General features: G+C 42.5%; 1 protein-coding gene across 4 annotated transcripts; it reads right to left on the reverse strand.

Moving 5' to 3' along the window:
• Positions 1–504: 504 nt before the first annotated feature.
• Positions 505–14,474, reverse strand: ASB11 (ankyrin repeat and SOCS box containing 11). Of its 4 annotated transcripts, none has more exons than XM_066176862.1 (7): positions 14,277–14,474; positions 11,194–11,273; positions 8,203–8,310; positions 6,535–6,685; positions 6,191–6,325; positions 5,066–5,257; positions 505–1,516 (listed from the first exon to the last, which is right to left on the reverse strand). In XM_066176862.1, the coding sequence occupies exons 1-7, from the start codon at positions 14,452–14,454 to the stop codon at positions 1,392–1,394; spliced, it is 969 nt and encodes a 322-aa protein (XP_066032959.1). In that variant the 5' UTR covers positions 14,455–14,474; the 3' UTR covers positions 505–1,391. The 4 variants fall into 4 exon arrangements, 3 of the variants coding, with proteins under 3 accessions (XP_066032959.1, XP_066032960.1, XP_066032962.1); XM_066176863.1 differs by having other exon boundaries at positions 5,060–5,257; positions 14,277–14,454; XM_066176865.1 differs by lacking the exon at positions 14,277–14,474 and adding an exon at positions 12,915–12,985.

Genomic DNA, 14,474 nt, shown 5'->3' on the forward strand with positions numbered 1-14,474 from the left:
ATTCTGCTTCCCATTTTATTACAACTAGTGAAACACCATTGTCTATCTCATGGCAGAAGTTTACCAAAACTTGGCTCTGAAGAAATGTTTCATGCCCCAGAAGAACCTCTCCAGGAAAAATAAACAAACTTTTTCAAAGTCAAACAGGTACTGCAAGTGTCACTGTATAAAACATTTCTTAACTCAAAGAGGTGCATGCTTTCAGCTCTGCTGTTTCCAACCTACTAATCCTCACATTTCTTAAACTAATACCACAATGGACAATTATAACATTCTAAAAATCATTTCTTTTAGGGAGGTAATTAAAGCCTCTAGAATAGGGGATGAGAGAGCAGACAAGCTTGCAAACCACTCCTGGTGAGGAAAATCCAACATTTTTCCATTTCAACAATCCAATCCCAAAAAGGACAACATTTGGGTGATGCACAATTATCTTTAGTTGCCCTGCTTCTCTCCAGCTCCAAAGTCCAAGGACTTACCTTGAGAAATGTCCAGCATGCAAAGCCAAAAAAAAAGGAGAACTCCTTCCTTTGCTTTTCTTTAAACCTTGCAAAGGATGGACATTGAAATATTATCTACTATGCCTATAAAAACATTTGCAGTTCTGTCATGGAATTAAGCTATGAAAAAATGCTCATGTAATGAATGCAGCCAGATCTCTTGATCTTCTAGAAGAGATGGAAGGGATTTTTAAGACTTTCACACATTTTTGTGGGTTTACTTGAAACCCCTGCACTTGCTTTCATAACATTGCTTGTACCTCCAAGGACAACATGTGTTAGCATTGAGGATAGTTGTGCTCAGGGATATACATTGTCTGGACAGCCAGAGACCACTGGAAATTGATAGGGCTCCAGTAGACAGTAGGAAGGAGATGAAAGGATGCAAAATCAAAGCTGATAGAAGATGTGCAGTATGTTGTATACATCTGATGATCATCACTAAAAGCTTTCATTTTCACATACTAATGGGAAAAAAAAAACCACTACCTTGATTTTGACATTGAGATTGGATAGACAAAGGGAAGAAGCTGCACAGATACTGTACAAATAAATAAAGCCCTAAATGCAGGGGAAATCTCTGTGTGTATGTGGGTGAGTGGACGTGCATATGTGCATCTACAAACATGTGTGAAGTGAGCTGTTTTCGTACTAGAACTTCTCAGGCTGGTGTAAGTCGATGTGGTAATAGATTGTGGGGGAACTGTATCTACAATACCATTCACTGCCTGTGAAAAGACGTTTTCAATTCTCACTGTCACACAGGAGCTAACGTTTGGTAGCCATGGAAGACAGTAAATGACGCCTCTGATTTTTTTCTTTGCTGTAATAATTTTGGAGTAAACAACCATTTGCTCCTCTTTCTTTCCCAGTCTAAAGGCAGTCACAGACTTATCGATAAAGGAGGAAGTTCTCCAGTGGCTCGGGCAGGTGCAGCTTGTGGGCTGTGTGTAGACATGACCGACCCAGCTGCCTTCTGATACACAACCGGCACAGCTGGGCAAGGCTGGCAGGACCTAGACAGGGAGAGATAAAAGGCAAGAATAAGCACCCTCAAACACAACACCAGCATGAGTCAAAGCAACAAACACAAGCCAGATTCGCAACTCAGACCAAGCACTGTGTAATTGTTACGGCAGCCCTCTCGTTAAAGGGTAGAAATGAGCCAAGACGCAGACTTATTTATCACAGCATGAAAAGGGTCCTGGTTTACTCCTCTTTACAGCTCAGCCATCCTGACTCACTGACTCTGGCTGCAGCAAGCTCCTACTGCAGATTTCCCTTGCAGCCTCTGACTGCTGGTTATTTCCTGCTAAACTCTGGCTGCAGGTATTAGTTTGCAGACTCTGACTGGAGGCTTTTACCTGGCTAGACTGTGGCTGCAGGTTCCAAAAACAGGCTCTAACTGCAGACCCAGGCTAACAGCAGTGATTCTCTCTCCCCAGGATCCTTCTTCTTCATGATCCTCTCTTGTAACCCCTTAATCACCTAACCTACTCCCTTTTATCACACTTATCTTTATTGGATATAGCTGTGACTCCTCAGGGGTGAGGCTGAATTTGGTAATTAACACAGCTGTTCCTTATCAGGGACAAGGTCACCTGAATTCCCTTCTCCAACAGTTCCCCCTTTCCTTTTAATTATAAAAGCACATTTAAATAAACATATTTACACAATCTTATTCAGATTAACAATTATGCAAATATTTAAAGACAATGCATATGTTTTACTAGCATATAAAACTACTGTTTCCAGTTCTTGGGTTTCTGTAGCTCTCTTTCTGGCTCCGTTATCTCATAATGACTTGCTGAAGTCAGGGAGAGTTAGATACCTTATTGTTCATATTTAAGTTGTGTTGTCAGAGTTGATTCAGCAATTTGAAATTTGTGAGCCCTAAACACCTTTTTCTGTGTGCACAGCTAGGCTGTTTGGCATCTTTTCTTGAGCAAATGCCTAAAATACCATGAAGTGTCAGCACTGGAGAGAGAGCTCTGGAATGCATAGCCCTTGCTCAGGATATTAGACAACCTCCAACAGTTTTGTGAGGCGAAGGATAAAGGATAAGTACAGTTAGTTGTTCATATATACAGAACATGCTTTTTCCAACTAGTGGTGTCTCAGCAGGTGCCTGTGCAGGTAGTAACTGCAACTTAGCCTTTTTCTATGACCACAGTCTCAGAATATTTATGTTTGTCAGTCAGTCCACCAGTGTCCCTTAAAACATTTCTTACTGTGTCATTTAATTTTAGCTAGGTCTGACTGAAGGGAAAACTTTTGAAGAAAAGTCTCAAAGAACTGAAAAACTTGAATTTTTTTTTTCAAAAAGGCATTGAGGATAGAAAAAAGGAGAAAAAAGAAGAAGCAACAACAAAAAAAGGTGAGAAGATGAGAAGCCTTTTTGCCCTTCCCTTGCTGCCTGTGAGAACTCTTGTTAAACATCAGAGGGTCGAGTGGTTGGAAAGCTGTCAGAGGACTCATGCTGGGCACTGGCTGGCACAGTGCTGCCCACAGTGGTGCTGCCCCAGTGTTTTCCCCGCAGGATGACTAGGAGCTGTCTCTACTACACCCCACCACGGATCAGGTGAGGGGCATGCCAGGAACAAACCCACTGGATATGAAGCTCCATTGTTTCTGCAACTACAAGCTTGCATGTGCAAATGCACCCTGCTAGTGGATGTGTCCCTGCCTCCCCTTTGCTTTCCTCTTGCCACAGCTGCTCCAGGTGCAGCCTTTACACCTGCCCAGAGAGGCACAGTTTTTGAACCCTCTCTTGCCCTTCCACTCCAGTTTCTGTCCAAACAGTAGCAATCACAGCAGAGTTTGACAAGTAATAGGTAGAGATGTGGGCTTAAGAGCCTGTCCTTGTATCTTACAGGTAAGCTTCATCATCTATGCTTTTACTACAGGAAAAGTTAGGAGCTTAAACAGGCTGATTATACCCCCTCTGAGAAGAAATTAATAGAAAAACATGGGATATATAAAAAAGAACATTTGTACCACTGTCACTGGAAGTGAAGAAAGAAACTACCATCCCCTAAAGCACTTAGGAAAACAGACACATTTTATATTTCACATCACTTAATAGCTAAGAAGAGGAGCAATTAAAGGGACCCATCTAAGTAACCTCGGTGGAGAAGTGAGAGGTAGAGAAACTCTAGCCTGGCGTACTTATTTCAAGCAGAAGGACCTCAGAAAACACAGAAGTAGAAGAAAACAGTAGTTGGATGTTAAGCATAGCAAAATATCTGAAAGTGGGACCAAAGGTAAGGAAACTTCATGCTTGAAAAACAAAGAGTCAGCAGGAATTGAAATGCCTTTAGAGCTTTTCTGACTGTAAGGGGGAGGAGGATGACAAGCTGAGAGTGAAAAGCAAAGTTTGAGAAGAGAAAATTATTAATATTAGGATATTTCTTTATCTACACTCTGATTCATGCAGAGCACTTGGCAGCACTGCCTTTGCTTCCACAGTCTGCCACTGAGCCCTGGGCAACTCAGGTATGGGGACAGAAGTCACACAAGGTGAGAAGCACTCAAACAAAATTCTTCCCAGAAGGTTTTAGACATGACAAATTAAAGTTCTGCATGAAAAGTCATAGAGAAAGGGAACAGGACAAAAGGATATTAAGCCAATGTTTTGTTTCCTCAATAAAGCACACCTGTGTTCAGCGGGTTGGCACAAAGCCTGTGTGCAACACTGACATTTATTAATTTACCATGCCGGAGCTGTTTGGAAGTGGACTTTTTGTGCACATCACACTTTGGTCCTTGGTGGGTTGTGAGCAGGCTCAGGAAGGTGGGAGGCTGCCTTGTGTGGGCAGAGCACCACTCACCCTGAGTCAGAAGAGCCTCAGGGGGACACAGACAAACTAACAGCGTAAAAATGATCTGGAAAACGCAGAGATTAGAGGAAGGGAGAACTAATTCAGCAGGCCCATAGCACAGGGATATTGCTCTTGTATGCATCAAGTTCTGACCAAATGTGGTGCAGGTGAAAATGGCCCAAGAGGATCCTGATTCATTTCTGTTCAGAGGTTTCTTCCACTAAAGTGGAAAGATAATTAATTGCAGGAAGCCTGGAGGTAAACAGCAAAGTGCTGGTCTGTGCTGGGTTTGCAGCCCCATAAACCACATGGAAGAGCTGTGAAGCTGAAGAGTAACTTGACAAAGAGCTCTGCTTTCTCCTGGCAACCGAGGACACACTCATTGAGCCATGGTGTGAGGCTGAACACTGGATGGTGGTACTAAAATACTATCTATCAATAAATTTCCATGGTAGTTTTTAACCCTAGGAGTCCCACTAGATAAGTATGTATTATTTTCCTTTAGACAGGAAAACAAAGCACAGAACAACTGACTGGTTTACCTGCTAAAACCATAGCACCAGGTGGCAGATCTAGCAACAAAACAGATTTCTGTTTCATGTGTTGGAGGTTTGAAGGCAGCAGAGAAAGTAAGAGAATTTATATAGAGCATTACTTATAAAAGTAGTTAAGAAAATTTACTTAGGTAAAGGATATAAATACTGCTTTACTTAAAAAAAGGAGAAGAAGAAAGGAAACCATTACCTTCCCGAAGCAGAAGAGCCTGCTCCACTTTGCTGTGGGGCGTGGCAAGATCCAGGGCACATTTGAGGTCAGCATTTCTGCATTTCGGGTTAGCACCGTAGTCTGTCAGCAAGACAACAATCTCCACACTGGATTTCCTTGCTGCTGCATGCAGGGGGGTGTCTGATCGCTTCCCCACATTCACATTGGCTCCTTGGGTGAACAAGAGCTCCTGGTTAGATCTGGAGGCAGCAGGGACTGTCTGAACCTGCATCACACAGGCTGGTTTCCACCAGTAGCCTCCGTAGATGAAGGGGATGGATGGTACACAGGACTGCCCCCATCTCTCAACAGCAGCTGTGCAAATCTCGTCAGGTCAAACACCTGCTCTGTAAGAGTGCTCTGGGGGCCACCAAACCCTGTCTGAGATGCTCAGAATTGAGCAGCTTGACCTTCCCCCATACATGTTCAAAGCCTACCATATGCTCTTTAAAGTTGTTTATGGCATAAAATCTAACATGGATTATGTTATTTAATTGCTGGGGGGGGGGAGGAAATTCGAAACCTTTTGTTATCTCATGGTAATAACCCTGGAAGCACAGCAAGAAAAATGCTTGGCCCAGGTTGGTTGGGCGCAGCAGGGCCACACTTTGAGCAGGTGTAAGTCAGCTAATGCACACTGACAGCAAAAATTTATGCTAGTTCATAGCCTGTGCCTGGACCTGCAGTGATTATTCTTGCAAGCAGCTTTACTGCTGCCCTCATCATCCACTGAGGAGGAGGTGAATTTAATGGGTCTGATAAACTGCTCTGTTAAGCAAGAGTTGATTTTGGTTAGTAATATTAGCCAGCATTTTTTGTGCTTCCTGTTATCACGCTAGAATACTGAAAGAACTCTGTTTTCACATTCAGATACCTTCAGGGAGGTGTCTGTAATTAAGAAGGCTTTTCACTTAGGAAATCATAATTTCTTTATCAACGCAGGGAAAATTTTTAATGGCCTCAAATGAGTCTGACAGAGTCAGGCTCCCACACAACTGTTGTGGAAATAACCCATGATGTTTTAAATAGACAGCCAGCTCAGAGAGACCAGTAGTGTTGGCTCATACCACCACAGCTCTCCCCTGGCCCCTTTTCCAGGTGTACCTAGCTCCAAAAGCTTCTTGACACATTCTGTTCTCTGGTACATGCAGGCCATATAGAGAGGGGTCCCATGCTGCGGGTCCTCTTGGTCAATGTCCACCTCATGGGCCAGGAGGGTCTCCATGCACTCCCTGTGACCTGTGGAGGGAAGAGCTCTCACTGAATTGCTGCAGAGCGGAACACACCCAGATACAACCATAAGGCACAAGATCTGTGAAAAAGCCAAGCCTGTTTGTCTGTACTGATATGGAAATAATTTTTTTAAAGAGCTTTGTCACCAACAAAAGACACATTTCTCATGCAGTTATTTTTGGCTTTGCTCACACCCCTCACATCCAGAACATTACCTCTCTTGACTGCCTCGTGGATAGGTGAAGGCAGGTGGTTCCCCAGCTGCACCTTGGCTCCGAATTCCAGCAGCATGTTGACACAGGCTGCACTGCCACTGCAGCAGGCGTTGAACAGAGGAGAGATCCCATCGATGGTCACTGCATTCACCTGCAGGGGCAGGACACACTCAGGGTGATCCAGTTTAAGAGGAATGCCCTTGCAACAGCCTCCTGTGCACACCAGAAGTGCACCAGAGTGAGACTCTTGTAATTTTAAGAATTATTTTATTTACTTTACTTTATTGATTTTTTTATTATTTTTAGTATTTATTTCTGAGTTATATGTTCTGACATAACATATATAACATTCTCCTCTGATATTTGCCCTCTTTCCCAGATGGTGCCATAAGGCAGAAACCTTGCCTGCTATGGATGCTCCTGCTGGAGCTGCTAAAAATGCAATTCTTTATTCCTTTTTTTAATGGGAAGAAGCTGAGTATCTTCAAGATTGTTTAGTTTGCACCAGCCTCGAGATGGAACGCCCTCAAATGAAAATGGCTTTGCTTTTTAAATGAAAATATTTACTGTCTGTTCAATACTTTCACCTGAAAACACTTTTCCAGCAAAAATACTTTTCATAGAAATATAATCCCAAACAGAAAAGGAGCTGGATGGAGTTGCATGTGTGTCTATGCAAGACAGAAATTTTCTCCTCTCAACTTCTGATGTTGGGGAAGAACTTCTGACCCGGCAAGAACCACTGTTGCCATTCTCCATTGGGACAGCAGAGCTGTAGGTCACAGAATATGCTGAGTTGATCCAGGGGGATCATGGAGTCCTCCTGGGTTCCCTGTGGGATCATGAACTCCTGGCCTCGTGCAGGACACCCAAGAATCACACCATGTCCCTGTTTATGCTGTGTTTAACTACACAGCAAGCCCTCAGGGCCAATTTATGAAGCAAATCTGCATGTCTTTAAGTCTGTGGCACACTGTAGAAGAGCAATGGATTATGCAAGCACATGCCAATTTAAAATTTCCACTGCCCTCACCTCCTCCCAGTGTCATCAGGCAGGTGTGGCTGGAGTTGCTGGCAGCACTAGAGGTCTCTTGACTGTTTTGGTGCTGCCTGTTTTCTTGCCATATAAATTTTACTTCAAAACCCAGCTGACATGAAAATATTCATATATATTTCATCCATTCCTTAATCTCTGTTGTGAACATGTACTCTGCCTTAGGTCCAGCTGTGGAAATTGTTATTTTATTAGCAGATATAATGTTTCATTGCTTCAAGCACATCCATTTTTTCTTACATGAGACTCCCAAACCTTCCCATAGAAAACCAGATGTAATCCCAGGGATCATTTCTGAGGGGGAGGGGGAGGGTAAAGGTGTGAGTTACTTTCTTCAAGGTTATTTCACTTAGCATCTTTCATTCGTTTTCCATCAATTGTGACTATGTTACACACACCAAAAGGGAAAACAAAAGAGAATAATGGGATGATACAAGGGGGATTCAGATCTCTCACCCAGGGAAACAGAACTGTTATGTTTTTCCACATTTCTGTCTGAGGCGTCCACCTGCATCTTGGCCTTGCTACATGGACAGCACGTCCAACATCCCTACTGATGCGGGGAGCATCCATTCCCAGGTGCCTGTGTCCCCAGTGGCATCCCCAGGACTCACCTGGGCACCGTTTTCCAGCAGCACCTTGGCACAGGCGACGTGGCCACCCAGGCAGGCCTCGTGGAGAGCAGACACACGGTCTGTGGTCACCAGGTTCACGTTGAAACCCTGCAAGGCGGGGCCAGGGGTGTGAGGGAAAAGCCCCGCCTGAACCACAGCTCCTGCAGGGCTGGTGTGGGTGCCCATGGCAGGGAGAGTCATGCCAGCGGTGTGTGTCCAGGGAAAGGGCTCAGCTTAGGTTGGTGCTGTGCAGTGATTCAGCTCTTGTCCCCACAAATCACAGCTGGTGATGGGGTTAAAGAGGGAGCATGTACAAGCTATGCCTTCTATTTCTAGCTCTTTACAATGCAATATCAATTGCAGGAAAGACATCCCATTTCTTTAACTTACAAGGGTGGCAGTCCCTTGCCCATTAAGTCCTGCACCAGGAGGTACAGCTGGAGGGATTCACCTCCCTAAATGAGGATGCTTCTGGCACAGGTATCTGCAGCTCAACTGGAGCTGGCAGCTCCTTCAGTGGGGAGAAACAGGATTCCCTAGGATATGATTCATCCCCTGCTAAAGCAGGTGTTTCCAGTAGGGCAGACGAATTGGATCCTAAAAGTTCTTTCATTCACCACATGGGGTACCCAAGTGTGTTTCAGTCTGAGGTAATAAGTACCTGGTAAACCTCTAAGAAAGATGAGCAAACCCCACCCACAAATCAGTTCCACTTATCATCCAGGTAGTGCTTTACAGTGGAAGAAAGAACAGTGATTTACAAATGCCTTATTTCAGGTATTTCCCTAATTGACAGTTGCTATATTTATTCCTGCACAAAGACAAACCAGACATATTCACAAAGGGGAAAACAGTTGTCATGTGTTTTCCTCTGAATGCAACAAAATCTCCTGGTAATTAGAATTTTACAACCATGTGTGAGAACAGGCCTGAAAGCAGCTCCATTTTCCACTTGATGTTATATTTTGAAGCACAGTTAGTGTCTGCCTGACATGCAATGGACAAGGCAGCTCACGAGATGGCAGCAACGCACTTTTTGGTACACAGTACCCAATGCAATGGGCAGAAAGGAGTACCTGGGAGCAACATCATGCAGGAAAAAGTCAGCAGTCCTGAGGTCGTGAGTACTAAAAGCACTGTAAACACTCCAGGATAAGCATTATATGATAGAAAACCAATCTTTTTCAGCCATGTGAAAATATTACTAATGTAAAAGTTGTTGATAAAATTTCTCATGCATTTCAGTGCTGCTAGGGGAATAGATAAAACCTTGAAAAAATAGAGATTATTTCATATGTATGAAACATATGTTTCATATGTATGGTTGTTTCGTGATAAGCATATTCCTTCAAGATTAATTTCTTCTAGAGACTAGTTATAAGGAGAACTATTCTCAATCTTTATTCATATATACATGTATATATACATATTTAACAAACAAAACTTAGTCATATCAAGGGAAAGAATAAGCACTGATATCTTGGGAAACACAGCAATTCCTTCCATTATAAAACGGAGAATAAGTTGTAGATCTTACAATGGCTGTTTGCCAAACATCACTCTTGATAAACCTTGTTTTCAATGCACATGAAAAATCAAACTCTTTTTTCAGTCATTGAAACAGGCATTGGTGAGTTCTAGAGCCATTTTAAATCTCCAGCACTACATCACCTCCCTATGTCCAGGCATTCCCTGTGCACTCAGAGCCTCAGAGGCTTTCTTGAAAGCTAAGGTACTGCAGTAGAGACTTCTGAGTGTCTCACAGACACTCAAGTACAGTCCCTTACTTCATTTCAGGCTAGTGGTGTAACTATATTGAAGCAATGAGCAATGATTATGCTGCTCCATGCACAACTTCATCCCTACATTTATCAATCCGTGGTGACTCAGCTCCAGTTCAGGCTCTACAGATATTGCTGCCTTGATCTCTTTTCATCAGCAAAGACATTCATCTTTTACTCCTAAAATTAAATGTCTTCCGGAAAAGGAGAAAGGGTGGATTAACTAAATGATATAACCACAACAAAGAGTGCTCCATGAAGCAAGTGGTGTAAGGTCAGCATAAATGGAGATAGAGGGGCCAGAAAACCATCAAATCCCTAAATGAATAAAGCCTCTTTGTTTTATCTCAAACCTCCATCATTTCGTATTCCATAAAAATCACCATAGGTCAGCAGGTGCAGGAAAGAGGGATCAGAAGATAGGAGGGTGAATAGTGTCTGTAAACAGAATTTTTTTTTAGCTGCAGCTATTTTTCAAGAGATGTCTGGAGAGGAGGCTTTCACACTGGCAGCTCCACTCCTTGAAGATGTTGTCCAATAGAGCTGTGGCCCCTGGTAAAAATTACCTTGACTACAAAAAGTCTGATAGCCAAGTCAAAAGCTTTACAGTCAGGGAATTAATTTCCCTGCAGTTGCTTTGAGGACAAGAGGGAGAAGGGGAGAATTATCTATTCATGCTAAATGAGGACACTGAGTTTGACAGAGGTGGTAAGGAAGATGACTGACAGCTGACAGAGCACAAAGAACCATAACCTATCTCTTTTCATATCCAGTTTCTTTTCCTTCTCATGTATTCTTTCCTCCTCTCTTCCTTTCACCTGAACTCTCAAGTTCCTTTTGGAGCAGAAGGTTTCAGGTTGACTTTCGAGGCAAGATACACTTTTACAGCTTTTTACTGGTTTGGGGTTTTTTTAATAACCTACATATATATATATATTTATTGTCCCTATTCTCAAGCCTAGTTGCATGGTTAGCACAAGGATCACTGTTTATTATATAGCAAGTTGCAAGCTGTGATAGTCTTTATCCCAGGCTTGTCTCCAGCTTCTAAACCGAGCAAACTAATACATGCCCAGGGGTGCTTTTGTTGATATATTATTCCATATTTCTTATGCCCTGTTGCAGTCTATTTCCAGCTCACCAGCCCATTAATGCAACTCATGTAAAACCACCCTGCTTCCCAGCCTTTTCTTTACCTGTGGGCTTTTACCTGTGCAATCAAGGTTTTTAGAGAGAGAAGGCGTCCCTGGAAGGCAGCATCATGAAGAGGGGATCGGTCTGCCCAGCTGCCTGAAACAGCAAATGCATGGAAGCTAATTCAAGTATGCAGAAAAAGCAGGTCTTGGGAGGACAGGGGAAGCACAGCCACATGTAAATGCAGGTCAGGACTGAAATCAGAGTGGGCTCAGTGGTGAAACTGCTAGATGAATTGATTCCAGCAGAGCAGCTATGGGGTCAGCGATCTTGAGAAAGCTGGCTGCTCACTAAGGGACCTAAACGAAAGCTTCTTGGCAGAACTTTTAAAAGAACAGCTAAAAACATGTTTCAGCAAAGATCATGAGTTTTGTGCTGCTGGGTCTCACACGGAGATTTCAGAACCCTGCAATTCTCCTACTCAAAACTGTATCAGCCCCCACCTTTCCTCGGGAGCTCTTGTCGCAAATTGCATTCCAGCTTCTCTGACATTTTGTTAAGAGCCTCATAGCAGGGTTGACTTGTCCATCAAATGAAGTCTGGCATGTCCTTGGCAGTTTTATTTCCTCAACTGACAATTTCATAAATAACATCCTCCCTCTCACACTACCATGTAACAGGTTTAATCATCCTCTTCACTGAAATATTTTAGAAAATACATGGAAAAACAAATACTGCCTGGAGGCTTTACTTTTCTTCTTTAATATTTTTGAGATGCTGAACTGTTTAGACTCCTTCACATAGGCTTGCCTGCCCTTTTTCTTATCTTGTTCTATTTATGTGCCAAGAAAAATAATTCTTTAGCCTAGCTACTACCTACAGGCATAGACATTCAGCTCAGGTTAAATCCCTGCCACTCAAGTAGAGAGCAAATTTACTTGTCCTATATTAAAATTTATAACCATTCTGTGACATGGTGTGTAGTAAGTATTTCTCCAAAGGCCAGCTGCATTTCCAGTGCCACAGGACAGAAGTAATACCAGTGTTTGCATTCATGCTCTGCTGTACAGCAAGCCCATGGGCACTGTATTTGAAACCCTTGTCCTGTTTAATTTTTTTCAGCTATGCCACATAGCAGAGAGAATGGAAAGGGTGATTTATCTCCATTTCAAATGCTACCCAAGGCAGGGAGAAATCAATGAGAGGCACAGACACATCCATGGGGACTTGAGGCCAAGGACACAGCAGAAGTTTTACCCTTGGCCAAAGGAATCTCCTCTTAGCCAAGGACCAGGATACACTTCAGCTATTGGAGTTACAGTTTTAACTATAGTTACTACTTTTGTTTCCATTTATTTATGGAGCACTTCCTGAGCTCCTAAGGCAGGAAACTGGCATGGAAAGACCAGCTGGCACAATATAGGGCAAGGCTCTGAATGACACGAGTCAAAACGATGGAAACAGGAACCAAGTAGGGACCAAGAAAAGTCTTCCTGAAAACATCCCAAATACCCCACACCTCTCATCATGCTGGTGATTGAAATAGGCAAGCTTGGTTCAGAAAGTCAGAAGACATTGCAAGTGACAAAGCCAGAGCCCTTATACAGCAGGAAGAGTCAGGAATTACTCAGACACCAGAGCTACAGGGCCTTATTTAACCTTTTACGCAGAGTACAACACGTGCGAAGGCGTGTTCTCACATGCATTTCCAGGGCATTTCCACTGCATGTGGATGCACACACAGCCTCAGGACAACACACACTGCTGCTCACTTCCACGCCAGCCACCACAACCTACCTCCCTGAAACGTGTGGCAAATATAGTTCCCATACGGGGCACATCTCCCCTTCTCAGCTGGGAGCGACATGACAGAAAGTGCTCTTTTTAAATGCCTACAGATTAATTATGCAGCCCTGCTGCTGCTGCTGTGCTACTTCACTGCAAAGAGAAAAGGTTGTGAAGCTCTGACTGTAATATGATATAATGCCCCAGCAACAACATCACATGATCTTACATTTTGTAAGATTATCTTTAATGGCTTTCTGCGAATGGCAACTTGCAGATAAAGATATGTTTCGGCCTGCTGAATTTCAAGGCACCTCAATAAGAACCTGCTTGAGGGAAAAACTGCTGTTCACCACATGTCAGACTATGACTGCATAAAGGTGCTTGTAAAAAAAAAAAGAAGACAGTAATAAATTATTGGAATTATATTCTAGAGAATAAAAAATAGATAAATAACCAGGACATGCCTGTATATATACAGGCTTCATAAAGGTTTTGTCAAAAATGCTTGGCTGCAGTACTTCTCTTGGCCAGATTGTAATCACCCTGCTTTGGGTGGCCATCCCACACCACCTATGTTCTGATGCTGTTCCTGAGCTTGTTCATGATAGCACAATCAGGAAGCAAGTGCCAAATGACTGAGTCACATAGAAATGTGTGATGTCACAATGCTGATAAAAATCTTCAGCTAGGAAAATAAGCCCTCATTAGCAGTAAATTGAAAATACCATGTCATTTAAATCAGTGGAATTAACAGGAATGCAAACACATGCCTATTCATTATTATGGCAGTGATGTGAAGGACTAAAATCACTTGGAAAAAAACCCAAACCATGACCTACTAAGTAACCTATGGAATACAATATATTCTTGTGCTGTGTATTTTTCAGAACAATTTTAGCTGCAGTCATTTTTATCATCTGATTTAACAAAACAAGGATTCTTGGCTTGGATTCATAAAGTCATTAGTTATATCCTCCTAACATTTCATTTCAGAAAATCTGTGTGCTAAAACTTTTCCCTAAATATTCTCTGCAGTAAACCTAGTTGTTTAGTAAAACCATCTGTAACCTCTGATAAAGAACACCTTGCATCTGAGAACAATATTTTTATTTACCATAGCGCCTTGAGCAAATGTTGTCCTCATTCTAGCTGGGTAATTGTTGGGGTCTCATATTTTGCACACCTAAATCATGCCAACATATATTGACACTGCAAAGACCCCAGATATGGGAGGCACTTCAGGATAAAACATTTACCCATGCATTTAGCAAAAAAATCCCTCATTTCATGGTAACTTGCTGATTTAAATCCTCAAGTTAAAAAATGTGGCAAATAAATATTTAAATGTTAGAGTCCATATTTTTACTTTACCTGGGACTATTCCATAGATCTCTTCTGCTATCCTGGCAGCTTCTTTTCTGTTGCCTTTAACAATATAGAAATGGGTCAGCAAAGCCAAGGAAATCTTAATTAAAAGCTTAAAGCAAAACAAAGCAAAAATGGCAAAATAAATGTTAGTGAAAGAATGGAGTATAGAACTGCCCTCCATTTTGGTTTGCTCTTTGAATA

Source organism: Chamaea fasciata, unplaced genomic scaffold (assembly GCF_029207755.1).
Source record: "Chamaea fasciata isolate MVZ Bird 193981 ecotype frontalis unplaced genomic scaffold, bChaFas1.0.hap1 SCAF_2, whole genome shotgun sequence".
In the NCBI taxonomy this organism is placed as follows: domain Eukaryota; kingdom Metazoa; phylum Chordata; class Aves; order Passeriformes; family Sylviidae; genus Chamaea; species Chamaea fasciata.